Source organism: Caretta caretta, chromosome 9 (genome assembly GCF_965140235.1).
Source record: "Caretta caretta isolate rCarCar2 chromosome 9, rCarCar1.hap1, whole genome shotgun sequence".
Lineage (NCBI taxonomy): Eukaryota > Metazoa > Chordata > Testudines > Cheloniidae > Caretta > Caretta caretta.
In genome coordinates, this window is record NC_134214.1 from 64,128,349 (window position 1) to 64,154,129 (window position 25,781).

Consider the following 25,781-nt stretch of genomic DNA (forward strand, 5'->3'; position numbering starts at 1 on the left):
ACTCGCTGGTGGGCAGAGGTTCCTTTGTATCACAAAACAGCTTGCGCTAAGCAGGGTTGATGCCCAGGCTCACCGTTGAAGGCCGTGTGGTCCCAGATGAGGAGCTTGGGTTGGGGGATTTCCCAGCTGAAGCTCAGGTGCTGAGGCAGAACAGGGAATGGCGTTTTCAGCAGCAAGATTCCAAGAGAAGCAGGGGCCCTACACAGCTGCTTCTCGTGGGCAGAGCAGAGGTGAGGTTGCTGCAAGAGGGAGTTGCCTGGCTGCAGTTGTGACCAAGGAAACAGCTAGTAAATAAATAGTTACACCAAGAATACACGAGGGGTGAAATCTGAGCCCCAGTGAAGTCAACAGGTGTTTTGCCGTAGACCTCAAGGGGGCCAACATTTCATCCCCTGACTCTGGGTCACCCATTCCTCCTCCAAATGGATCTGCAAAGCCCTGACACCTATTGCTGCTTGGCAAAGGGGAATATCATGTAGAAAAATACATGGCTCTGCTAACACCCTATGAGTTACCCACTGTAAACAAAAGGCAGGTAGTTGAGTCTTGCCACAGCTTTGTGTCTTTAGAACAAGTGACCCTGGCACATCCAGTCATGATTAGAGAGCAGAGAGAGACATTTTTGCACATAAAGGAACAGGTGCTGTCAGCCCCAAGCACACTGCTAATGTCACCCTAGGCTTCTGGAGCTCAAGTAAAATTAAAGCGGCCGCTGTACCCAGCAGTTTGGGAACAGAATGCCTAGCAAAACGCCATTCTCCAGGACAGCATGACCTAGGAAAACGCCTCCAGGAAAATTGCTCTTCAACCTCATGAACCAAGTACTAAATACACACAACAAGAGTGTTTCTGCCTATTGAGTAAAATGTTCATACAGGAAAACATAGCCTGGTAAGGTAGGGAATAGGTTTTTCCTATCCCCACCATCTTCTGCCAACAGCTCCTGTTCAGGGTTATAGTGAGTCTGACCTACAGGGTTACGCGGAACCAGAAGACATTCCATTTGCAGACAGATAGGGCTTGGGCTGGATTTCTTCCCATCAGGTTTTAGTCTCTTGAACATATGGACTCAGACACTGGAAAAGAAGTATTTACATAACATAGTGAGTGTGTTACAAAAGCAGATACCAAAATTACATTAATGAGCATCTGGTTTATGGTTCAGTTTCTCTCGTGCGGTTTAGAAGGACCAGCATTCCCATCAGATAACAAAAGGGCATCCTCCTCACCACCCCATTAAAAAAGGGAGAAGAAGAAGAAGAGAAGATCTCTGACTACATCAATGCTTATGCACCCCCACCTAGGCCATGCCGGGGCCCAGGAGTCCTCACTGACTCCCATGTACAAGGCGCTGAGTTACTGGAGTCCTGATCTCTAAGGCCAGAAAGAGGACAGCAGGCTCCCTGCAGGAGCTTGAAGGAAATGTTAGCGGCAGCAGAGGTCAGTCTCATGCTTTTACTGATCTCTGAGGTCTTGGATAAAGGCAGCAAGGAGAGAGATACACCTGAGTGAGAGCTACTGGAGTCACCTGTCTCCTCTCTACTCAGTTCCCAGCCATCCAAAGCCGGCAGCAGCACCTCTAGGGGTTCGAGATAAGTCTCGTACAAGGCGTTGGGAGCAATGCATTCCTGGAAATACCATCTCAGCACCATGCAGGACACAGCCAGAGCTGACATCTGTGGCCCTCACTCCTGCCCTTTGGATTTAGCTTCTTCTTCTTCCTCCAGGGGGCTGTCTGAACTGTCCGAGAAGAATTCGTCCTGGTTGTACTGCTTTACCCTGGACTCCAAGACAGTGATGCGCTGTTTGAGCTTCAGCTGGGCAGCATTGTACTCAGTCAGGAGCCGGGAAAAACGGGTGTGCAGCGTGTCCAGGTGGGACTCCAGCCTCTCCAGCTTCTGCTCTGTGTCCTTCCCTTCCGTGCTCTCTGCGGCCGCAGACTCATCCAGAAGCCCTTCCTTGATCAGGATCTCCCGGCCACGCTCCTCCAGGACCCGCTTGGCATCAGGGTACTCGGTCACTGCTTCCATCAAGTCGTCCTTCGACAGGCAGAAGAGATCGGCGTAGCCAAGGCTTCGGATGTTGGCCGTGCGCCGGTTGCCCATTTTGCTCCCTTTGATGTTGAGAATGCTGATCTCGCCAAAGCAGCTTCCCGCGGTGAGTAAAGCGTACTGGGTCACACCATCGTCTGCCACCACCGCCAGCTTCCCTTCCTTGATGATGTACATCTCCTTGCCGATGTCCCCCTTCCGGCAAATGTAATCTCCTGGACTGAAAACCTGTGGTCGAAGTTTCAGCACTAGCTCCACCAGCAGACCAGCCTCACAGTCCTGGAAGATCCTCACCTTCTTCAAAGTCTCCAGGTGGACGTTGATGGCAATCTCCGCCCTCAGCTTGTCAGGGAGGTTCTTGAGGACCTCACGCTCATCCACAGCCTTCTTGTTGGTCCACAGGTAGTCGAACCACTTGATAACTTTGGTCTCCATGTGCCTGCTGACCTTGCGGAACTGCATGTAGTGCTTGATGGCATCTATCTTGGCCTGGAACTCTGCCCTGGTAGCATTCATGTTGGAGATCATGGAGCCCACATTCCCCACAATGGTGGCAAAGATGAGGACACCGATGAGGAAGTCGACAATGACGAAGAGGTACTCCTCGTCGCGCTCAGGGGGCGGGGTCTCCCCAATGGTGGTCAGGGTCAGAGTGGACCAGTAGAGGCAGTAGACATATTCTCTGGCAAGATAGCCATACTCAGGGTCGGTGATATTGGGGTACACCCAGGTGTCCGTCCCAAACCCAATGGCCTTGGAGATGGCATAGTAAATACAGGCGTTCCAATGGATGATGATCAGGATGTAGAGAACCAGGTTGCTGATCCTGAAGATATTTGGGTAGCTGGTTCTGGTCTCAGTCCGGTCAAAGAACTCAAACATGCGGGAGAAGTGCAGCAGCCGGTTGAAGCGTAGTTCAGGCTGATGTAATCCCACTGCAAGGTAGGCCAGGTCTGTTGGCAGGATGGAGAGGACGTCCAGTTTGAATTGTAAGGTGGTGATGTAGTTATCCCGTAGCTTCTTCGGGTCCCTGACCAGCAGACCCTGTTCCAAAAAACCTACCAGAGAACAAGGGGAAGAATTATCCTGGCTCAGATATGTTCGTTCTCCTGGCTTTGGGGTTGCATTCAACCAACATACACATATAGTAATTAAAGTATTTCTAATTCCGCCTGATCTGCTCGGTCTACAAGCCTTTGCCAGCCCTCAAGCACTTCATCTGGAAAAAGTCACATAAAGGTATTACTTAGGGATTTACTCTGATGACACAGAGATAGGAGGACACACATTCACTGCATGTAGTGAATTAGATCAGAGCTCTTCAGTGACAGACAGAAATTGTAAAGCAGCCAGCTACGTTCTGGGAACATTAAATTCTACTGTTTTTCCATTTAGATTACTCTTTAACTTAACAGATACCAAACCAGAGACATAGACCTAAAGCTGTGCCCAAATACTAATGGTCATGTGGGTAATTCATAGGTGAAGTTAAAAGCTGTGGATGATGAATTTTTCATTTTGAAACTTAGAATCTCATTAAAAGCTCTGTAAAACAGACTTTCTCCACAGGCCGTTTCCTGCCTGCTAACACCAAGGTATGGATTAAGCCAGTGGCTCTCAACCTTTCCAGACTACTGTACCCCTTTCAGGAGTCTGATTTGTCTTGTGTACCCCCAACTTCATCTCACTTAAAAACTACTTGCTTACAAAAATCAGACAGACATCAAAATACAAGAGTGTCACAGCACACTAGTACTGAACAATTGCTTACGGTCTTATTTTTACCATAGAATTATAAAATACATCAATTGGAATATAAATATTGTACTTACATTTCAGTGCATAGAGCAGTATAAACAAGTCATTGTCTATATGAAATTTTAGTTTGCACTGACTTCACTAGTGCTTTGTAGGTAGCCTGTTGTAAAACTAGGCAAATATCTAGATGAGTTGATGTACCTCCTGGAAGACCTCTGAGTACCCCCAAGGGTACATGTATCCCTGGTTGAGAACCACTGGATTAAGCCACTCTTCTGAAAGCAGCCCCAGATCAGGCCAGCCCCTCAAAGCTTATATCAGATCTCAGGTGATAACATTAAAACAAACCCTTCCCAGGCTAGGCAGCCTCTTCGCTCACCTGTGCGCAGTCGAATGACAATATCGGCGATGTAGATACAGTCCGAGACATAGTCTAGCACCAGCCAATGGATCCAGTAGTCCCTCTGGAGGTCACTGAAACAGGCCCTGCAGGAGAAGCACCTGGTAGTTATCAAGATACCAAAACCAACTCAACCCCATCACCTATACTGAACAAAGGTCGATACTGGGTTCCTACAGGCTGTGGTGTCCCAGTGGGCACCAGGGCTGATAGCTGACAAGTTCCTGCCATCCCCTCACTCCTCAGAAATTAAGTCCATCACGTCTGCCCTCCACTAAGCTAAGCAGGGATGCTACTGAAACTTCCTCCCACACACAACAGCATAATGCCGCTCTGCCACCCCACGCTCGGTTGTGACTAGCCCAGCACATGCAGCTAGCCTAGATGGAAATGGCTCTGCCTTTCCAGAGCCATGACAACAGAAAAATGGGGATTTTTTGCCATTGATGCAACAAGGTCAGGCACGTCCTGTGTGCCCCCTCATGGCCAGGGTGGGTCTGCCTCAGTTTCCCTCCTTGGACTCCTCAGATATTCCCAAGATATTCACAAGTCCAACAGCAGCCTTTTTGGGGTCTGACTTATTCGCATAAAGTTCAAAAATAAACCACAAAAGTCTTTTACCTTGGCCTTATGCCAGGGACAGCCCCACCTCTCTGAGGTACCGTCTCTCACTGCTCTCAGAGACGCTGGACAAGTTGCAAGGCTTGGGCTTCTTTCTTTCTTTGCCTTCTCCCCAAAAGGAAAGCAAAACTTCTAACCAGGGCTTTCTACCTAGCTGCAACTCCCTCCCAGAGGGATCACTGCAGGAGACACTCTTCCTTCAACTTCACTCTTCAGTCACTGCACCCCAGCTGTCTACTGGCCACTGCTTCCCACCCCCCACACCTCCAAATTTAGACACATAACCACCTCTCACATGATCTAATTCATCCTCTCTGCCTAGGGAGGCAAATCAGCTATATCACAGGTGGGCCGAGCCCTCCCTCCCTTTGAAGGGGCCAGCTACCCTGTGACAAGCAGCCTCAGAAACAAACAATGCAAGACATAAACCAGTTTTCAGCTGGCTGATGCTGGTCTTAGAGATGGCATCTAAGGTGGTGGAAGGGTTACAGAACAGAGTCACCCTGGAATGCTCCCTACTCACCTTGCCACAAGCAAGCACCAGTTATAAAGGACGGGCACTGCAATGACAAGCAGCCAGCGGTAATACCAGTCTCCAGCAGGATCCACCACAAACAGCTCCCATTTCTTCCTGAAAATAGAAACCAAGGCAACTAGAGCGTCAGAGACTGCATGTGGTTAACGGTACAAGCAGCATCAATTACAGCTTGGTTTAATTATCATATAGAGCACTGAGCCCCTTCCATCTAAAGAGCACTAAGCACCTGCCAAGGTTTATCAGTTAACCATCCCCCACCCAACACCCCTTTGCAGTAGGTAAAAAATGAGCTCATTCAATTTACAGATGGGGAAACTGAGGCACAGAGCAGCTAAGTGACTTGCCCAAGGTCACCCAGCTCATCAGTGGCAGAATCAGCAATAGACCCAAGGTCTTGGATCTCCAAGCTGCTGTTGCCATCACTAGACAACATGCTCTCTCATATAGAATCCTGGGACAGTATGTGTCAGTATAATAGATACAGCTCAGAGATAGTTTATAACTCTAGTATTGATTCGGGCAGAGTGAAATGTATGTCGATGCAGTTTAGGGGCATACAAGGCGCAAACTAAGGAAGGAAAGGGATTGCTGTGGCAGCTAGTACTATAGAATTGCCATTTCAGCTCTGCTCTATGCTGCCTGCAGTCTGCTCACTGAGTCACTGGGTCCAGCCTTTGAACTGTTCCCAAGCGTCTGATCCTGCTTATCTAGGGACGGAGCAGATGCACCAGATGCGTGTGCTGCAATTGCTAGATTTCACTGGAGGAGAGAGGGGACAGAAACTCTGCTTCTGAACGGATAGGCTTGTCTCTCTTTCACTCTGTGCCAAGACAACAAAACTCCCCAGAGCCTTTGAGTTTACAAAAATCCCTCCCCGAGATAGAAAATGACTCATTTGCCAACAAATTTCACCCTTTTCCATTTGGCAATTGCCAGTTCCCTCACCCTCCAGTGCTGCTTCTGCCATCTTCAAAACCAGCATCTTCTGGCCTTTCGTTTATGCCCCTGGTTTTGCACAGCACAGGCGTCATCAGCAGGAACGCACCGGGCTTTGGGAACGACGCATTTGGCAAAGCCTGGAGAGCAGGTTCTCACACGGTTTTGGTAGGGCCACAACAACAGTGGTTGCTCAACGTGACTCTAAAAATGGGTCACATGTTTTCAGAGAAACGGACTGCCTTCTACTGTGTCTGCACATCACATAGCTGATCTCAGAGGCAGCATCTAGGCCACCAGCTCCCAAACTTGGGTCATGATCCCAAATGAGGCTGTGCCATCAGCAGATGGGGTTGCGCTGATCCCTGGTGTGGATATAGGTGCTGGAACTAGGAGTGCTGCCAAGTGGTTTCCATCATACACAGGATTTACAGTTGGTTCAATGGCTCTCAGCACCCCCATTACACAAAATTGTTCCAGCGCCCCTCAGTGTGGAGGACACAATTTTGCTCCGCACATCGCATATGGCGCCTGCAGGGTCACGATGTATGGAGGACGCCATTTTGCTCTAGAAACCCCTGATGGTCATCACGGATCAGTCAGCCCCAAGGGGAAAAAATTGCATTAGGGTGCCAAAATGCTGCGTCCCAACATCGCATTAATGACCGTGTCACGACAGGTATTGGCTTGGTCTCCGTCCTCCATCTCTGCTCAGTGAGATATTTTTCCCTAGAGAACGATGGCAGTGGAAACCCCCACCCTTAGTCATACCTGTGTGCACCAGGGGGCCAGGGAACCCATCCTGAAATTTGTGAGACCATCCCAAATTTACACACCCTCAAATGGAGCAATGGCCCCACATAACCTCAAGCTGACAAACATTTAACCACCACCATCTTTGCCATCCAGTCACATAACATTACGGTGACATTTCGTTGCACCACAATGAGCAGATGCAGACAGATTTTGCCTGCAAGCCAAACCTCAGCAAGGTTGCAGCCCCGTGTCCAGAGCTTATTCCTGCTAAAGACCCTCATTGTACCCCTCAGAATATACACCAATTCCATCTCTCTGTATTCGAGTTCTGAGCCTATTTGCCTCTGATAATTAACAAGATACTCTTAACCTCGCAGGGGCAGAACATTTTCTTCTGTGGCTATTAAAGTCTCAGATACAAGCCTCTGATATTTTTCTCCTGCAGAAAACAATCATTTCTCAGTGTTCTAATTACCATTTATAATGGAGGGGTCCAAACTAGTCAATGAGCTTTGCCCTTTAATTAGAGAGAGGAAGGAAAGCCAGGTTACTGTTTTTCACTATGTGAGTGTGTGTAGAGCAGATGAAAGGACTGGATTTGAAAGAGCCTTTTAGAGAACTTTTTTCAGAGTAGCAGCAGCGTTAGTCTGTATCCACAAAAAAAACCAGGAGTACCTGTGGCACCCTCACAATGTATGTTCTGGCAGAAGGCTTGGGCAAGGAACACACTCCCCTTCCTTTCCTGCAGATGATGAAAGGAGGCTTGCAAATACAGCATCAGCCGGGTGACTCACTCACTTTGTCAAAATCCCCCGGGACTTCCTCCTGGAAGGAGCTACTGCTGGTGAGAGGTAGCTTGGCCTAATAGCTGCAATATGGGTTGGGGAGCTGGGAGACTAGAGTCCATTTCTAACTCTGCTTCAGACTTCCGATTTGAGCTTAAACACTCAAAACCAGGGGCTCTCAACCAGGGAATCACGAACAGCCACACTGCCTTCCCATACTGCGACATGGATAAGGGGTCATGGCTAGATCGGAGGGGGATCCTGGTATAGAAAAGGGAGCCACCATATAGAAAAGACAGCAAACCAGTGCTATAAGCCTTAGCTTCGCCCTTCTATAAAATGGGGACCCTACGACACACAGACCTTTATAAAGTGTTTTGAGACCCTGTGATCAAAGGCACTATGGATGTGCCAGCTATGAGCACCGTGGCAGATATAAGTGATTAGCGTCAGGGCCTAGAACAGAATCAGGGATGGCATGTGAGCCTAGACAGCGAGTAAAGGGTACGCACCAACTACAGATGCAGGTGCCCATGTCTGGGCAATGGATCGGGGACAATTTGTGTACACTGCCCCTACCAGGACCCAGCACCAGCTTCAGACAGTAAACACACTGATACCAAACTGTTCAGAAACAGAGTTAACTGAGCTGGGTCTGGTCCTCTGACATAGCACAGCATGGTGACCCCAGTCACCTCTAGTTCATGTGACCATCCTGCTTATATCAGGGCACACAATCAAATCACTTAGCCCCCTTCACCGTGGGAGAGAGGAGCCCAGAGGGTGGGGGGAGGAGGTCTACCACAGACAAGAAACATTTCCCTTTCTGCCAAGACGTTTTAGAGAAGAAACTCTACTTTTTGCGTTTGCTGCCGTCCTTTTCCTGGTCCCCTTGGACGTTGCCATCTCCTTCAGTCACTGTCTGGAGCTCCGGCCCGTGGAACCGCTCGAGAAATGAGTCTGGCCTTTGCTCCTCCTCCCGCAAGCTTTTGTTAGCCCAGTCTCTAAGCACCACGACCAGCCGGACTATCCTGGCCAGGGAGAGAAGAAGCCAGAGTCAGGAGTCTGTGCAGTGACAGAAAATCACACATTCCCTGCTGGGACATTGTTCAGAGGCACCGCTGTGTGGTCCCAAATGCAGCTGCATGGGTGCTGGTAGACTGTGCACACCTAAGCCAAATGCCCATTCTAAACCCTGGAATACAGCAGGAGCACCCTCCAGCCCCCTGTGCTCACTGTCTCGGCATTCTAGCCCTCCACACAGCTGGACACGCTTATTGCATGCCAGGTGAACCTGTGCAGAAACCAGCGAGTCTGAACTCAAGATCTTCAGCCCCTGTAAAACAAAAGGGATCCGGTGTGGTGCCGAATGTCCCAGGCTCCCACTGAATGTAGCGAGACAGGAGGGAGCTCAGCTCAGCACAGGAGTAGGCCCTAAGCCAGGAAAATGTCACCTCTTCAGGGGGTGAATGAAAAGGCCACAGTTGTAAAAGAGCCCACTTTGCCCAGTGTGGCTGGAAAAGGATTTGCCAGAGGTGACAGGTTAATACTTCACTTTGTAAGCACAGAGCAGCTGGGCCCGAACACGCTGGTCATTTGGAGCCCCACACATCCCCAGCAAAGGCAGTGGTGGTTGAACAGTACTCAGTGCTCATCCCTTCATCCCACGCCTGGCTACATCCTACAAGCACAAGTACCTTGACAGAGCTCCTCTCCCTTGGATGGTAGAGTGGTCTGGCTGATCCGCATTGTCCAAGGCAGCCACCCCCTGAAGCTCTGATGAGTCATCACCTGCAGACAGGGCTCTGCAGAAGAGAAAAAGAGATTGGGGTGACTGCTTGCTCAGTGTCCACCACCAGTTACATTAGATGAACTAGACCCTGAGGGAAGAAGAGAAGAGACATGACATCAAGATTTTGCCCTCCCGCTTCCCAGTCCTCTTCTCCTTGACCTGTGTGACTGCCTAGGGTCCCCATGTTCATTCAGACCTGGACTTCCCCCTCACCCACCTGTGCTAGAACAAAGCAAGGAGGGATCCTCCTTATTTCAATCCTCGGTTTCCTCCACTCAGCCTGGAGAGGTTGTTCATGGTAATATCATCTCCTCGGTGTACCCCTCCAAGCATGTGAGCCCACTTGGCTTTCTGTGGAGAATAGGGTGCGTGTCCAGGAGGAGCTGGAGTAAAGTGACCAGGCTACTTGCACAGTGAGGTCTGGATTTCCCTTTGGATATGCACTGATTTCACCATCCCCTGTGGTATGTGTTCACTGCTAAAGCCCTGATTCTGAGAGGGAAGATGGTCCAATAATTAGCATGCTAGCGTGTGATTCAGAAGACAGGAGTTCAAGTCCTTGCTTCTCCAGAGACAGCATGTGTGATCTTGGGTAAGTCACTTAGCCTTCTGTGCCTCAGTTCCCATCTGTACAATAGGGATAACCGCACTGCCCTGCCTCACATACGTCTGCGAGGGTAAATACATTAATGATTATGAAGTGCTCAGATACTAGCGTATTATTGTTACTCTTCCTCCCTGGCTCTACAGAGCACAGAAGTCCTTGGCTGCTCTCACAGTTTGCCCCCACCTCTCTCCATCTTCCACTAGGTCAGCCACCAGGCTGCACACCTCAAAGACAGCCTTCCAGGACACCCTCAGCCGGCCTGCCTTCCAGCATCCTAGCCACGTGCCCTGCCCACTGAAGTCATTGGGGCTTCTTCACTACATTTACTATTCTTGGTCCATAGACCTCCCGCAGTTCCCTATTGGATCTTCTGCATATATCAGTCTCCCTTACTAGCCCCAAAATTCATCTCAACACTTCATTTTCAAAAGGTAGTTAGCATCTTTCTTCCTTCTTAGTCAGTGCCTGGTGCTCACGTCCATATAAAACTATCAGCCTTGTGCATCTAAAGCTTGGGCTTTCTCAGTAGTAGTTTGGAGCTGAACATTCCCTGTGGAGCAAAGTAACAGGTATTCCCACTCTGTAACTGGGCCTTACTTTCTTCTCTCACCTAACTGTCCTTGGGCATCAGTGCGCAGAGGTATTGAAACTGTCTAATTTTTTACTATTTCAATGGTGGCATATAAGCATCTAAGACAGATAGCACCTTCAGTGTTATTGACTACAGTAGGAGAGGTTGGGATTCCCCAAAGCTCCAATACATTTTAAGTAGGTGGTGTCTGCACCCTTTTCTAACAAAGGGCACATTCTGTGGGCATTGCCAGACCCACACACAGCCTTCCTGGAATCTGCCCAATGCCTCAGCCAGGGCTGCAACTCCAAATCTAAGCATCCCTCAGGCTCCTACCTGGATTCTTCCTGCAGGACTCACCTCTCTCTGGCCTGAGAGAAAGCAACTCGGCCTTTATCTTCTGGAGCAGCATTAAGAAGACACCATCTGGTCTGCCTGCCAGGCTGAGCCAGCAGAATAGCTCTGCTCCCCCTTCAAAACTGGATGTCCAGGAGACGCCTTCACACACACACTTTCCCCATATCGACTAGAGGTTCCCTATACCACTCTGGTTGCTTTCAGTTTAAGTTCCCCTGGAGCTGGGTTGTGCTGTCCAGATCCCTCTATTATGCCTTGCCTGAGAGGCCAAGTACCCCCTCCCCTGAAGGACTCTGAGGCCCACCTGTCCTTTCACCCCTACTAATAGGCTCCCCTTCTCTAGCAAACTGTTCCTGTTCCAAACTGAAGAGCAGCCTGACCTGCTGGGAGTGAGCTCGGGCCGCTCCGGATCATCTTCAGTACTAGTTGTGATGGACAACTGTGGGGGGCAGCTGGCAGGCGAATTCTTCAGACCATTACTCTGTCCCTTCATCCTCCATGTGAGAAAGCTGCCGGCATGAACCCTGCCCCAGGAAGCAGGAAAGAGCAGAAAATAACTAAGATCTGAAAAATGTATGGCACACATGTGTCACACCCCATGCAGGGCTGTCCCCCACCCCCTGTACGCAGCACTTGTGAAGGCTTCTGCTGTTGGAAGAGGATGCATCCAAGAACAAAGGATTTGCTGACCCAGATCATACTAAAAGGGCGTTCCCCATTCTGCCTCCAGCAGTGGCCTCTACTGGAGGAAGATGAAAATTACCCACCATGCATTTCATCTAGGGTTGCCAGGTGTCCGGTTTTCGACTGGAATGCCCTGTCAAAAAGGGACACTGGCAGGCCATTAGAAGTCCGGTTGGCGGTGCAGTGGGGGCCCAGGGCTAAGACAGGTTCCCTGCCTACCCTAGCTCCGCGCGGCTCCTGGAAGCAGCTGCTGGGTCCTTGCGGCCCCTAAGCGCATGGCCGGCCAGGGAGGCTCCGTGTGCTGCCCCCGCCCCAGTGCCAGCTCTGCAGCTCCCATTGGCCAGGAACCACGACCAGTGGGAGCTGCAGGGGTGGCACCTGCAGGCACAAGGGCTGCGTGCGGAGCCTCCCTGACCACCCACACACCTAGGGGCTGCAGGGACCTGTCGGTCGCTTCCTGGGAGCCGTGGTAAGTGCCCCCAAACTCCAAACCCTCTGCCCCATCCCAGAGTCCCCTCATGCATCCAAACTCCCTACATGCATCCTGCATCCCACACACCTCAACATTCCAACCTCTTGCCCCAGCCCTGAGCCCCCTCCTGCACCCCAAACCCCTCATCCCTGGCCCCACCTCATAGCCCGCATCCCCAGCCGGAGCCCTTACCCACTCCCTGCACCCTAACCCCCGGCCTGGAGCCCTCTCCCACAACCTGAATCCCTCATTTCTGGCCCCACCCAGAGCCCACACCCCCAGCCCAGAGCGCATACCCCCTGCATCCCAACCCCCTGCCCCAGCCTGGAGCCCTCTCCTGCACCCCAAACCACTCATTCCCAGCCCGACCCCAGAGCCCGCACCCCCAGCTGGAGCCCTCCCCCCCCTCAACTCCCTGCCCCAGCCCAGTGAAAGTGAGTGAGGGTGGGGGGGGAAGAGTGAGCGATGGAGGGAGCGGGGATGGAGTGAGCAGGGGCAGGGCCTCAGAGAAGGGGCGGAGCAGGGGTGTTCAGTTTTGTGCCATTTGCAACCCTAATTTCATCATCAAAGGCGGCTATCACAAACCATGGTTTTGTGACTAAATCTTGCCATGTATTATCCACATGCAGGTTTAGGGTTAACCCACAGGGCTGGAAACAAGAGCCTGGGTTCTCGACTCCCCGAGGGGCTGTCAAATTATTCAATCTTTGTGCTTGACAGTCTCCTCATCCGTAGTCCAGCAAAAACCACACTTACTAGCCTGTCTCATGGGACATGGCTGGGAGCAGGTCTTCTGACTATCTTTTAAAAGCACATGCCTCTCCTGACGAGGGTGTAAGTGTGTATGCGTACAGAGGCAGAGGAAAAATTGTCTCCTCTCTCTCTCCTCTGTGCTGATCTTTCCCTATTTCTCCCTATTTTTCTCTTCCTTAAGCTCTGCCTCTCTCTCTTCCTCCCTTCCCTCATCCCCTCTTGCTCCACTCGGCTTCTTCCATGCCTCCCTGCCTTCCCCAGCCTCCCTCCCTCATGGCCCTCCATTGTGCCGTGCAAGCGGAAAGATGCTCTCGCACTAGCTCTAATCTTTGCACCGTTACCAGGGTGACGGCATCAACATCAAGCACTGCTCTAACAACAGGTGCCAGCTGCTCCAGGGGCTGCAACCTCAGCAAGGTAACGAGGCCCCCCCCGAGGGAGCGTGCAGGGAGGAGCAGCTCCTTCAACCCCCCACCCCCTTGTGAATACTCAATAGTTATGGAAGCAGAAGACTCCAGGCAGTGAAGAAAGTCAAAGCTACCCTGTCACCGAGGTGCTGCTGAAGGCCTGTCGTACAGCCAGGGCTGGCAGCGCCTGGTACCTATTTGCTTACAAAAAAGAGACCTGACCCGCAGGGTAGCACAACAGCCCGGAAGTTTGCCCAGCAAGCCACGAGCCCCATCTCCGCTGCGTTTGAAATTAAGGCTAGTCATTAAAATGGGCCTTTCTGAGCCTCTGATGGGCAGCCGTCACTGCCCTGCTCCAGATAGCAGTGGGGAAACCATAATTGATACATGAACAATGCTGCGGAGTTGTTAGAGCAGGAGGTCTCCAGGTTTATCATGATGTGCACTACATCTTAGTAGAGAGACTGCCTCTCCCCCCCACCCACCCACCCCCACCCCGCCAATCACGACTCCGGAACTTCCCTGTGGCAACCAGGGCACCAGGATTCTTTTAATATAATTTAGCAGCTGGAAACCAGGAAGAGATTCAGCCCTGCTCTCCCCATCAAGTACCCCATAGACCAGCTCTGTATTAGACAGTAACAGCTTCTTTTATTTCTAGGGGGAGGAGGGAAGATTTTATACTCCCCCAGAATAATCTCCAATTCACTTTTATAATGCACCCAGGGCTAAGCGTTGTTACACCTGACAAACTGTGCAGAGTGGAACTATCTGCCCATGATACAGAAGCAAAAACGGGTCTTAAGATGCACAGGGTGAATGAACCATTCCAGAGAACTCATATTCAAGTGGGTCCAAGCCCCCCCTCCCTTACATTATAATACCCTTTGAATCAATGATGGCTCAAGGATTGTGTAGCTGGACAGAACTCACTGTGTTGTTTACCGGTCCTTAAATAAACCTCTGACTGGCACAGAATCTCAGATCCCCCAGAATAAAAACTCTGCATGTTCTCAAATGAACTGAGGAACAGCCCCAGGTGGACCCTGCCCTATCTCAGGTAGCATGGAGGCAGGAGATGCAGGAGCTAAGGGTTGTGACCATGCCAGGCAGCTTTGATCTCCTTTGGTACCCAGCAAGTTATGACATCGTCCCCCAGACTCGGGAGATACAGCTCAGTTGAACTAGCCCAGCTCAGAATGGGGCAGCTGCTCCAATTTAAGCAGATGCTTAGAAGTAGCATCTGAGCTGGCTCTGCCGTTTCATCTTTTCCAGGTCCTGCAGCACACGGTTGAAGTCTTCGTGCATCACGCCCCTCCCCAACACACCTGAGTCCTGACTGGGGCGGTCACCTCAGCAGAGGAGAAGAAGGGAGGTTGGTTTCCAGGCCCCACTCTCTGCTGAGACTGCCTCTGAAGGGGCCAGCTAGTGCCAATTCTGGTTGCTTCGGTGTGAACACTTGTCCCTTAGGAATGGAACCGAGAACACAAAAAACTCTCATTGCAGAGGCCACGGAACAGAGAAAGTAACGTTGAGGGGGAGTGGGGTGCAAACTGGTTTGCAAGTGCTAACCTCCTGCTCCCAGTGCCAGTGTCTCCCAGCATTATTTCCCAGTCAATGTTACTGTGCCCATTTCACACTGACCCAGGAGCTCTAGGATCCATGCTCTCTTCTGCCAATAGAGACCCAGCTTTGGTGCTCAGGCTCTTCCCTTCCAAGGCAGCAGGCCTGGAGCAGTAAGTCAGCAGAGTGAGTCAGTCCTGAGAAGGAGGAAACTCCTCACCCCACTCCACAAAAGGCATCCTGACTGAGTCAGGACCCCTCCCCACAAGGGCGTAGCAGGGAGTCCCCCCAGCCAGCCCTCAAAGAAGGAGAAGAATCTCATCATAATGGAGAGCTCCTCTCTCCTGTGAGCACAAAATGGGGAGGGGTTTATTTCTGGAGGATTGTGAATTCATCCCTGTACTTCTCAAAACAGGGTCCTGGACTCAGTCACCTGCTATGTGCTACAGAATCCACAGACCATTCTGCAGCTCAACTGGGCACGCGGGTATCTGTTGCAATTAGGGCTGTCCATTAATCTCAGTTAACTCACACGATTAACTCAAAAAAATTAATTGTGATTAAAAAAATTAAACACAATTAATCGTACTTATAACAATAGAATACCACTTGAAATTTATTAAATATTTTGGATGTTTTTCTACATTTTCAATATTAATTTCAATTACAGCACAGAATACAAAGTGCACAGTGCTCACTTTATATTATTATTTTGATTACAAATATGTGCACTATAAAAATGATAAACAAAAGAAATAGTATTTTTCCAATTCACCTCATACAAGTACTGAAGTGCAATCTCTTTATCGTGAAAGTGTAATTTACAAATGCAGATTTTTTTTGGTTACATAACAGCACTCAAAAACAAAACAGTGTAAAACTTTAGAGCCTACAAGTCCACTCAGTACTACTTCTTGTTCAGCCAATAACTAAGACAAACAAGTTTGTTTACATTGATGGGAGATACTTCTGCCTGCTTCTTATTTACAATGTCACCTAAAAGTGAGAACAGGTGTTTGCATGGCACTTCTGTAGCCGGTGTTGCAAAGTATTTACATGCCAGATATGCTAAACATTCATATGCCCTTACGTGCTTCAGCTACCATTCCAGAGGACATGCTTCCATGCAGATGATGCTCATTAAAAAAAGAATGTGTCAATTAAATTTGTGACTGTACTGTATGTCACCTGTTCTGTTTTATCCACATTCTACCATATATTTCATGTTATAGCAGTCTCAGAATATGACCCAGCACATGTTCGTTTTAAGACCACTTTCACAATAGTTTTGACAAAATGCAAAGAAGGTACCGATGTGAGATTTCTAAAAATAGCTACAGCACTCAACCCAAGGTTTAAGAATCTGAAGTGCCATCCAAAAATCTAAGAGGAACGGGGTGTGAAGCAAGCTTTTAGAAGTTTTAAAAGAGCAACACTCTGATGCGGAAACTACAGAACCCGAACCACCAAAAAAGAAAATCAGCCTTCAGCTGTTGGCATCTGACTCAGATGACGAAGATGAACATGCATCAGTCCACACTGCTTTGGATCATTATCAAGCAGAAACCATCATCAGCATGGAAGCATGTCCTCTGGAATGGTGGTTGAAGCATGAAGTGACACAGGAATCTTTAGCGCATCTGGCACATAAATATCTTGCGATGCCAGCTACAACAGTGCCATGTGAACGCCTGTTATCACTTTCAGGTGACATTGTAAACAAGAAGCAGGCAGCATTATCTCCTGCAAATTGTAACCAACCTTGTTTGTCTGAGTGATTGGCTGACCAAGAAGTAGGACTGAGTGGACTTGTAGGCTCTAAAGTTTTACATTGCATTCAAAAATAAAACAGGGTTTTTTGTATGTAATTCTACATCTGTAAGTTCAACTTTCATGATAAAGAGATTGCACGACAGTACTTGTATGAGGTGAATTGAAAAATAGATTTTGTTTTTTACAGTGCAAATATTTTAATCAAAATAATAATATAAAGTGCTCACTGTGCACTTTGTATTCTATGTTGTAACTGAAATTAATATATTTGAAAATGTAGTAAACATCCAAAAATATTTAAAATAAATGGTATTCTATTGTTTAACAGTATGATTAATTGCGCAATTCATTTTTTTCATCACTTGACAGTGCTCATTGCAAGGTATGCTGTACAGAGCCATCGCAGCACGAAGTACAGGGGTCACTAGGGCTGGTCGAACAGGGGAGATGGCAAGTTGCATTTGGCTGCCTCCTTGCTCCTCGGGGACAAGTGCTGCCACTGCCCAAATTGTGCCACTTGCCCAGCAGGCTTCAACTTGTGCCTAAATGGAGCCACAGCAGACGTGACTGAAGATACTGTAGGGTGAAGACACCCCTGTTAGCATCACAAAGGCCTTTGGCAAGAGCAGCATCTCAGCAAGGGCCGAGGCTCAGACGACTGACTCAGGAAGAGGGTGCCAGGCACGGGGCCTACAGTGGAAGTCCCCCGGAGAGAAGAATGGGAGGATGCAGAGGGAGCAACGATGAATGGGTTGAGGAAATAGCAAGGGGAGAGTAAAATCAAAGCAGACCAGCAGTGATCCATGGGCACCCAGCCAGCAGTGCATGAGCTCACGGGTAGAACAACATTTGGCCACAGCAGATTCCTCTCCTTGCCCAGCTGTCTTGCCTAGTTGCAGCAGTGGCACCTCTAACGCCCCAGAGCTGTGAACAGCCAAACACTGAGGCCTCAGGCAACTGCAAACACACGTCACTGGAAACTCACACCACCTTCATCTCCAAACACAGGCCCCGGGCGAGATAAAGGAGCCGCTCCAGCAACACAGAGAGCCTCTAGATATACGTGTATACACACACACACACACACAGACACACACACACAGGCCTGGCACATCTCCTCCAGAAGACACTGGAGAGCAACAAACATCTCATCCAGCAGAAAGATCAACCTATTGCCTGTCATGACATTAAGTCATTAATCATAGAATCATAGGACTGGAAGGGACCTCAAAAAGTCATCCAGGCCAGATCCCTGCAGTCATGGCAGGACTACGTATTATCTAGCATCCTAGGGCAATTATTTCCCCTCAGGGCTCACCATCCTCGATGACCAACAACCGTTCATTGAGGGCACATCTGGAATACTGCATGCACCATAGTGGAGGCTTTCTACAACAGAGACCCACGGAGACCCCAAGGTCTGACCGGATCAGAGAGGTTAGTGAAACCACACCTGCAAGAGCTGGAGCAAAGGAGATTAGGGTGGGAAGTGGGGGAGAGAGTGGGTGGCTTTGTAAGACTTCACACAGTCCGTACTGGACAGAGCAGAGAGGAGCTGTAATGCTAAGTCAGACCAGGCAGGTGGGAGTTTAAAGGGATTTCATGGGAATTTCTTGGCACAGAATAAAGCTGGTATATAGGACAGTCTGCTAAAGGCAGGAATGGGAGCAATGAGGAAGGACTCATGCACAGTTCAGGGAAGAAGAATTCATGCTGGGTGTATAACGCTGCCTGAACAATTAGGTGTGGGGAAGAAAGGAGGGAGGAACAGGTCTAGTGTTTCTCTGGCCTTCCTTACTTCTGAAGCCACCTACACTCCAGCCAAGTAAATTACACCCAGCTGGCCACAAAGAGCACCAATGTTATGAAGCCGACATCACAGGACTGTCAGAGTCTGATATGAATAAAGGTTAGTTGCTAAGTCTCCCGTCACCAGAGTAATGGGGGATGGTGCAGGTCAGGGGACCGAGCTGCAGTAAGAGGTGTGAAGGGGTGCAGGGCTGGGACTGCGGCAGGTCAGGACTGAGGGGCTTAGAATCATAGAATATCAGGGTTGGAAGGGACCTCAAGAGGTCATCTAGTCCAACCCCCTGCTCAAAGCAGGACCAATCCCCAATTAAATCATCCCAGCCAGGGCTTTGTCAAGCCTGACCTTAAAAACTTCTAAGGAAGGAGATTCTACCACCTCCCTAGGTAACGCATTCCAGTGTTTCACCACCCTCCTAGTGAAAAAGTGTTTCCTAATATCCAACCTAAACCGCCCCCACTGCAACTTGAGACCATTACTCCTTGTTCTGTCCTCTTCTACCACTGAGAATAGTCTAGAACCATCCTCTTTGGAACCACCTCTCAGGTAGTTGAAAACAGCTATCAAATCCCCCCTCATTCTTCTCTTCTGCAGACTAAACAATCCCAGTTCGCTCAGCCTCTCCTCATAAGTCATGTGTTCCAGACCCCTAATCATTTTTGTTGCCCTTCGCCGGACTCTCTCCAATTTATCCACATCCTTCTTGTAGTGCAGGGCCCAAAACTGGACACAGTACTCCAGATGAGGCCTCACCAATGTCGAATAGAGGGGAACGATCACGTCCCTCGATCTGCTGGCTATGCCCCTATTTATACATCCCAAAATGCCATTGGCCTTCTTGGCAACAAGGGCACACTGTTGACTCATATCCAGCTTCTCGTCCACTGTCACCCCTAGGTCCTTTTCTGCAGAACTGCTGCCTAGCCATTCGGTCCCTAGTCTGTAGTGGTGCATTGGGTTCTTCCGTCCTAAGTGCAGGATCCTGCACTTATCCTTGTTGAACCTCATCAGATTTCTTTTGGAACCTCATCAGATTTCACAATCCTCCAATTTGTGTAGGTCCCTCTGTATCCTATCCCTGCCCTCCAGTGTATCTACCACTCCTCCTAGTTTAGTATCATCCGCAAATTTGCTGAGAGTGCAATCCACACCATCCTCCAGATCATTTATGAAGATATTGAACAAAACCGGCCCCAGGACCAACCCTTGGGGCACTCCACTTGATACCGGCTGCCAACTAGACATGGAGCCATTGATCACTACCCGTTGAGCCCGACAATCTAGCCAACTTTCTACCCACCTTATAGTGCATTCATCCAGCCCATACTTCTTTAACTTGCTGACAAGAATACTGTGGGAGACCGTGTCAAAAGCTTTGCTAAAGTCAAGAAACAATACATTCACTGCTTTCCCTTCATCCACAGAACCAGTAATCTCATCATAAAAGGCGATTAGATTAGTCAGGCATGACCTTCCCTTGGTGAATCCATGCTGACTGTTCCTGATCACTTTTCTCTCATGTAAGTGCTTCAGGATTGATTCCTTGAGGACCTGCTCCATGATTTTTCCAGGGACTGAGGTGAGGCTGACTGGCCTGTAGTTCCCAGGATCCTCCTTCTTCCCTTTTTTAAAGATTGGCACTACATTAGCCTTTTTCCAGTCATCTGGGACTTCCCCCGTTTGCCACGAGTTTTCAAAGATAATGGCCAATGGCTCTGCAATCACAGCCGCCAATTCCTTTAGCACTCTCAGGTGCAACGTGTCCGGCCCCATGGACTTGTGCACGTCCAGCTTTACTAAATAGTCCCTAACCACCTCTTTCTCCACAGAGGGCTGGCCACCTACTCCCCATGCTGTGATGCCCAGCGCAGCAGTCTGGGAGCTGACCTTGTTCGTGAAGACAGAGGCAAAAAAAGCATTGAGTACATTAGCTTTTTCCACATCCTCTGTCACTCGGTTGCCTCCCTCATTCAGTAAGGGGCCCACACTTTCCTTGGCTTTCTTCTTGTTGCCAACATACCTGAAGAAACCCTTCTTGTTACTCTTAACATCTCTTGCAAGCTGCAGCTCCAGGTGCTATTTGGCACTCCTGATTTCACTCCTACATGCCCGAGCAATATTTTTATACTCTTCCCTGGTCATTTGTCCAATCTTCCACTTCTTGTAAGCTTCTTTTTTATGTTTAAGATCCGCAAGGATTTCACTGTTAAGCCAAGCTGGTCGCCTGCCATATTTACTATTCTTTCGACACATCGGGATGGTTTGTCCCTGTAACCTCAATAGGGATTCCTTGAAATACAGCCAGCTCTCCTGGACTCCTTTCCCCTTCATGTTAGTCCCCCAGGGGATCCTACCCATCAGTTCCCTGAGGGAGTCGAAGTCTGCTTTCCTGAAGTCCAGGGTCCGTATTCTGCTGCTCTCCTTTCTTCCCTGTGTCAGGATCCTGAACTCAACCAACTCATGGTCACTGCCTCACAGATTCCCATCCACTTTTGCTTCCCCTACTAATTCTTCCCGGTTTGTGAGCAGCAGGTCAAGAAAAGCTCCCCCCCTAGTTGGTTCCTCCAGCACTTGCACCAGGAAATTGTCCCCTACATTTTCCAAAAACTTCCTGGATTGTCTATGCACCGCTGTAGTGCTCTCCCAGCAGATATCAGGAAGATTAAAGTCACCCATGAGAACCAGGGCGTGTGATCTAGTAGCTTCTGCGAGTTGCCAGAAGAAAGCCTCATCCACCTCATCCCCCTGGTCCAGTGGTCTATAGCAGACTCCCACCACTACATCACTCTTGTTGCTTCAGCAGAGTGTGTGTGTGGGGGGGGAGGGCTGTGCTGCAGATTAGGAATCAGATCTGAGAGCAGAACGTACAGCACCTTACTGTTCTGGGCCTCGCCAAAGCTTGTGCTCTCAGTCCCAGATTTGCAGACACCGAGGCTCACCCCAGCTTTAGGAAGATGGCTGTAGAAGTCCTAGTCATGGGGGGTTCGAGTCAGAGCAGGGAGGGAGCTCACCCACTGATGAGATGAGAGAATTGCTGCATCAGCCACTGCTCCCCCAGACCAGTTATGTAGGGGATAGCTGCAGGGAGTGAAACTCCCACAGGACAAGATATTTTATAAAGAACCCAGTCAAACTCTTTGTGGCAGAAGTGAGGTGGCTCGGTAATAATTAATGAACACTGTATGTTAACCTGGTTATTGGGATGTTTACTGGAGGGCTATATCGGGTTCAAACACCAGTGTTGTTGGGAAACAAGCAGGACGACAGAACAAAGGCTCAAGACAAAACACCTCTCAGCACACACTTGTGGTTGTTACAGGACAATGGCAGAGTCCTTGGCCATGAAGAGACTGGCTCAACCTGCCAAGGAGCCCACCAAACTGATTTTGGACCGCAGGGCCTAAATGCCTGGGAACTGAAAAGACAAAGGAACTCTCACAGAATAGCAGTGACTCTCTCACAGGATGGTAGGGCTCTAGGTAAGATAGAGATGCATGTATGTAGACTACATTGTTTTAAAATCCTTTTCTCTAAATGTTTTATTCCTACTGTTCAGATTAAACAATACTTTGGTCTGGTTTGCAGACCCTCTGGTTAGTCAAGTCATCAGAGATCAGAGACCCCTGCAGGGCAGAAATGCAGGGGCTGAGCCCAGTCGGACCTGCTGGATAAGCACAGTCAATAGGCAGAGTGCTGTAGCCCGGGGCCCGGTCTGAGTGTGGGAGATTCATGGGATTCCAGGCCAGGAGAAGAAGGCCCAAAGTCCTGAGACCTGAGGGGTTGAACTCAGAATCCATGAAGGGGACAGAGGTTAAGTCCAGAACACGTCTCAGCAGAGATGGGCCCTTGACCGCATCGGTAGGAGGAACGGGCAGTTCCAGCCCTCAGAATCTTCAGGGCTCTTGGCAGCTGGATGGGTCACCTGTCACTACCCTGGTGACCAGACCACTTCAGCTCAGGATGGCAGATCAAACCCTGCTTAGGGAGGGGATGTCAAAGCTGTTCTTACCAGAGGGTCTGAGCAACTGAAATTCTCACAGCTGCTCAACAGACCACAGATCCCTAATGCAGTCACAGGGCAGAAACCAAACTCAGGGCACCTAAAAGGAAGTCTGTAGTTTCTTCCTGCCCAGGTCCCAGGGATGCTCAGCCTAGCTTTAAACTGTACCCACAGTGGGCAAACTCCTGGGTACCCCACTCCATTGCAGGTAATGTATATAGCAGGCAGAGATGCTAACAACAGACAAGTACAGAGTGGATACATCACAAACAATGCAGCAGCTTAAAAAGACACTCTGTGGAGACACAGGCATGCACACTGAAATACACAAAGATCCACAGACAATAGCCACCAGGTACACATGCACTAACAGGGATGTATTCCCTTAACACCACATGTTCCTACATTAAAGGCAGGCTGCATGGACACAATTATACACACAAATTTCTCATTCACATATGCACGATCACTAAATAATACGCATATAGATTATATACAGGAAACACAAATAATGACACTTATGCAGCAAGCAGAGGAGATGAGCGCATGAATGCATGCATGCATGCAATGTATTATAAACTGAAGTTCTTTGTCTACAAAGAACACAGATATACCAACATACAACAGAGGGGCAATGATATACGCACACACCACACACCCCCATCATAGTCATACAGAGTACAATACATCTGGTATATGTACGCATCTAGCTATGCATGACGAGTAGATTCATAGACTTTAAGGTCAGAAGGGATCATCATGATCTAGTCTGACCTCCTGCACATTGCAGGCCACAGAACCTCACCCACTCCTGTAATGGACCCCTAACCTCTGGCTGAGTTACTGAAGTCCTCAAACTGGGATTTAAAGAAGAATTCATGCTGGGTTAGAGAGAACTCAAGTTCCAGAGAATTCATGCTGGGTTACAGGATTCAAGTTACAGAGAATCCACCATTTACACTAGTTTAAACCAGCAAACGACCCATGTCTCATGCTGCAAAGGAAGACGAAACCCCCCCAGGGTCTCTGCTGATCTGACCCGGGGGGAAATTCCTTCCCAACCCCAGGAACACACACAGGTCAGTCCTGTAGCCACTAGACACATGCATGTCTGTATGAAATATACACATGCACACTGAGATGGGGAAACAATCACATATGGGACACTCCCAGGCCAGAGCTGAACAAGCCCTTTTACTTACTAATCAGACGTCCGGCGCAGCGTCTAGTGACAAAACTCAGCCTCAGAGCAGCTTTTGCTATCACAAGCAATTTGCTCCAGTTGGCTCAGCCTCTCCGGTGCAGTGCCATCTGAACCAGTCGCTCGTCTCCAAGTTCCCGTCTCAGTGCAGAAGGTGGATTCAGCAAACCACACACAAACTTCTGTTATCTCCAGGGGCAACCAGGAGTTGACTGGGGACTCATCACCCCAATAATTTTGAGCAGCTTCTAGGACTGAACTAATTTAGGATTTTAACTCCAATACTGATTTGAAAAGAAACAGCTCTGTCCCTGTTCCAAGGTGCTGCCTTTCGTCTGGGCTCAGGAGCTCGGCTAGTAGACCATGGGGCAAGGCTGTAGCTTATAGCCAAGAAATGAAGTAAACTTTCAGATGAAAGGGGATGGGGCAGCCGGTGCCCTCAACAGTAGTGAAAGAGTCTCCGAGCTGGTCTCTCTCTCCCCACTGCTATAGCGTGCGCATCCCCTACATGGCCCCAAAGCACCAGGTGTACTTCACAGGCGTTAATCACAGATGGCTTTGTGTCTGGGGAATGAAAGGGGAGGAGTGATAAAAGCTCTTCCCCCCCCTCCTTCTGATACCACTGGGCTGGGACTGCTCTGCTTCCCAACAAATTCCCACTCGCCCTCCATTTGGGTCTGGCTGAGTCCCCACCTGCCTGGAAAGAATACAGGGGTATCCATTTCTTCCTTTCCCTTGCCCTCCCATTATGGGAGGCAGGCATTTCACAAAGCATTCAAGAAATAGTGTGGTGGGACAGAATAGCCATCCGTCACACCTCCCTAGCAATTCTGGTCTGAGGATCTCCAAGCACTTCACAAACCTTCATGAATTAACGCGCCCAGCTGCTCTGTGCCTCACAAGGATGTTAAGTGACTCACCCACTAGTTCCGAGACCTGAAGAAGAGCTCTGTGTAAGCTCAAAAGCTTGTCTCTCTCCCCAACAGAAGTTGGTCCAATGAAATATGACCTCCCTCACCTTGTCACACTGAGCCACTGGCATTCAGAGACTGGGATGATGAGGGCTACAGAATAAACTGGGAGAGTCAGGACTAGAACCCAAGTCCGCACAGCGCCTCCTCCTGGCTTTAATCTATATGGCACGGGATACCGCAATCAGCCATAACACTAATATTTTTATTTCCATTGTGTCCATGCCATGCCACGGCTGTCACTCGGCCTGAAAACAGCAGGAAAAGGCCAATATTTTAATAGCATATGCCTCCATCACCACTTTGGACCAGCACCTACCCAGCAGTCAGAGAGCAGGACGTAAAATCTGAAACACAAGATTACCAGGGAAGCGAACAGGGTCGGTGTGGAGATCATCAGGAGGGCAGAATTACATGGGAGACATTTTTCATGAGGCCATCTTTTCAGGGGGTATTAAAGCTTTTCAAAGGCCATTGTAATGAGAGACAGTGGGGGCGGGAGGGAATACTCCATTTGCAACTCAGAGCATCTACAGCCCTGAGGTTTATACAAAAGGGGTATTGTATCCGATCCCCAATTATGTTAAAACAGCTGTAAGGTGTAGTGGCTAATTACTTGGCTAGATCAGTTGGTTACCACCTCCTACAGAAGTCTCATAATATTTGGTGTTTCTCTAAAAGTCCTAGGCTCTGGTGTTGTGTGATTACATGAAAAGTCTCAGCCTACACTGAAAACAAAAAAGTTTCTAGCCCTTATGGTTGCAGAGCAAACGTTGAAAATGTGAATCCTAAAGGCTGAAAACCCAAAAGGCAAATGAAAAGAATCCAAAGTGTACTATAATTATTCTCAAATCTTATGATTTTGGGGGCCTCATTAATGGTTTCTGCATGTCTCAAGTGCTAGATGGCAAGAGTGCTAAATTTATGCCTTTGCCCATCACGCCTGCCTCAAGCTGGCCCCGGCTGGCAGTTCCATCA

The 25,781-nt window shown here is 49.2% G+C and overlaps 1 protein-coding gene across 1 annotated transcript; it reads right to left on the minus strand.

Moving 5' to 3' along the window:
- Positions 1-1,074: 1,074 nt before the first annotated feature.
- CNGA2 (cyclic nucleotide gated channel subunit alpha 2) lies at positions 1,075-14,796 on the minus strand. Its single transcript, XM_075132667.1, has 7 exons — positions 14,747-14,796; positions 11,553-11,696; positions 9,543-9,650; positions 8,703-8,876; positions 5,354-5,461; positions 4,189-4,295; positions 1,075-3,109 (listed from the first exon to the last, which is right to left on the minus strand). Exons 1-7 carry the CDS (start codon positions 14,794-14,796, stop codon positions 1,686-1,688), a joined length of 2,115 nt encoding a protein of 704 aa, XP_074988768.1. The 3' UTR covers positions 1,075-1,685.
- Positions 14,797-25,781: the final 10,985 nt, after the last annotated feature.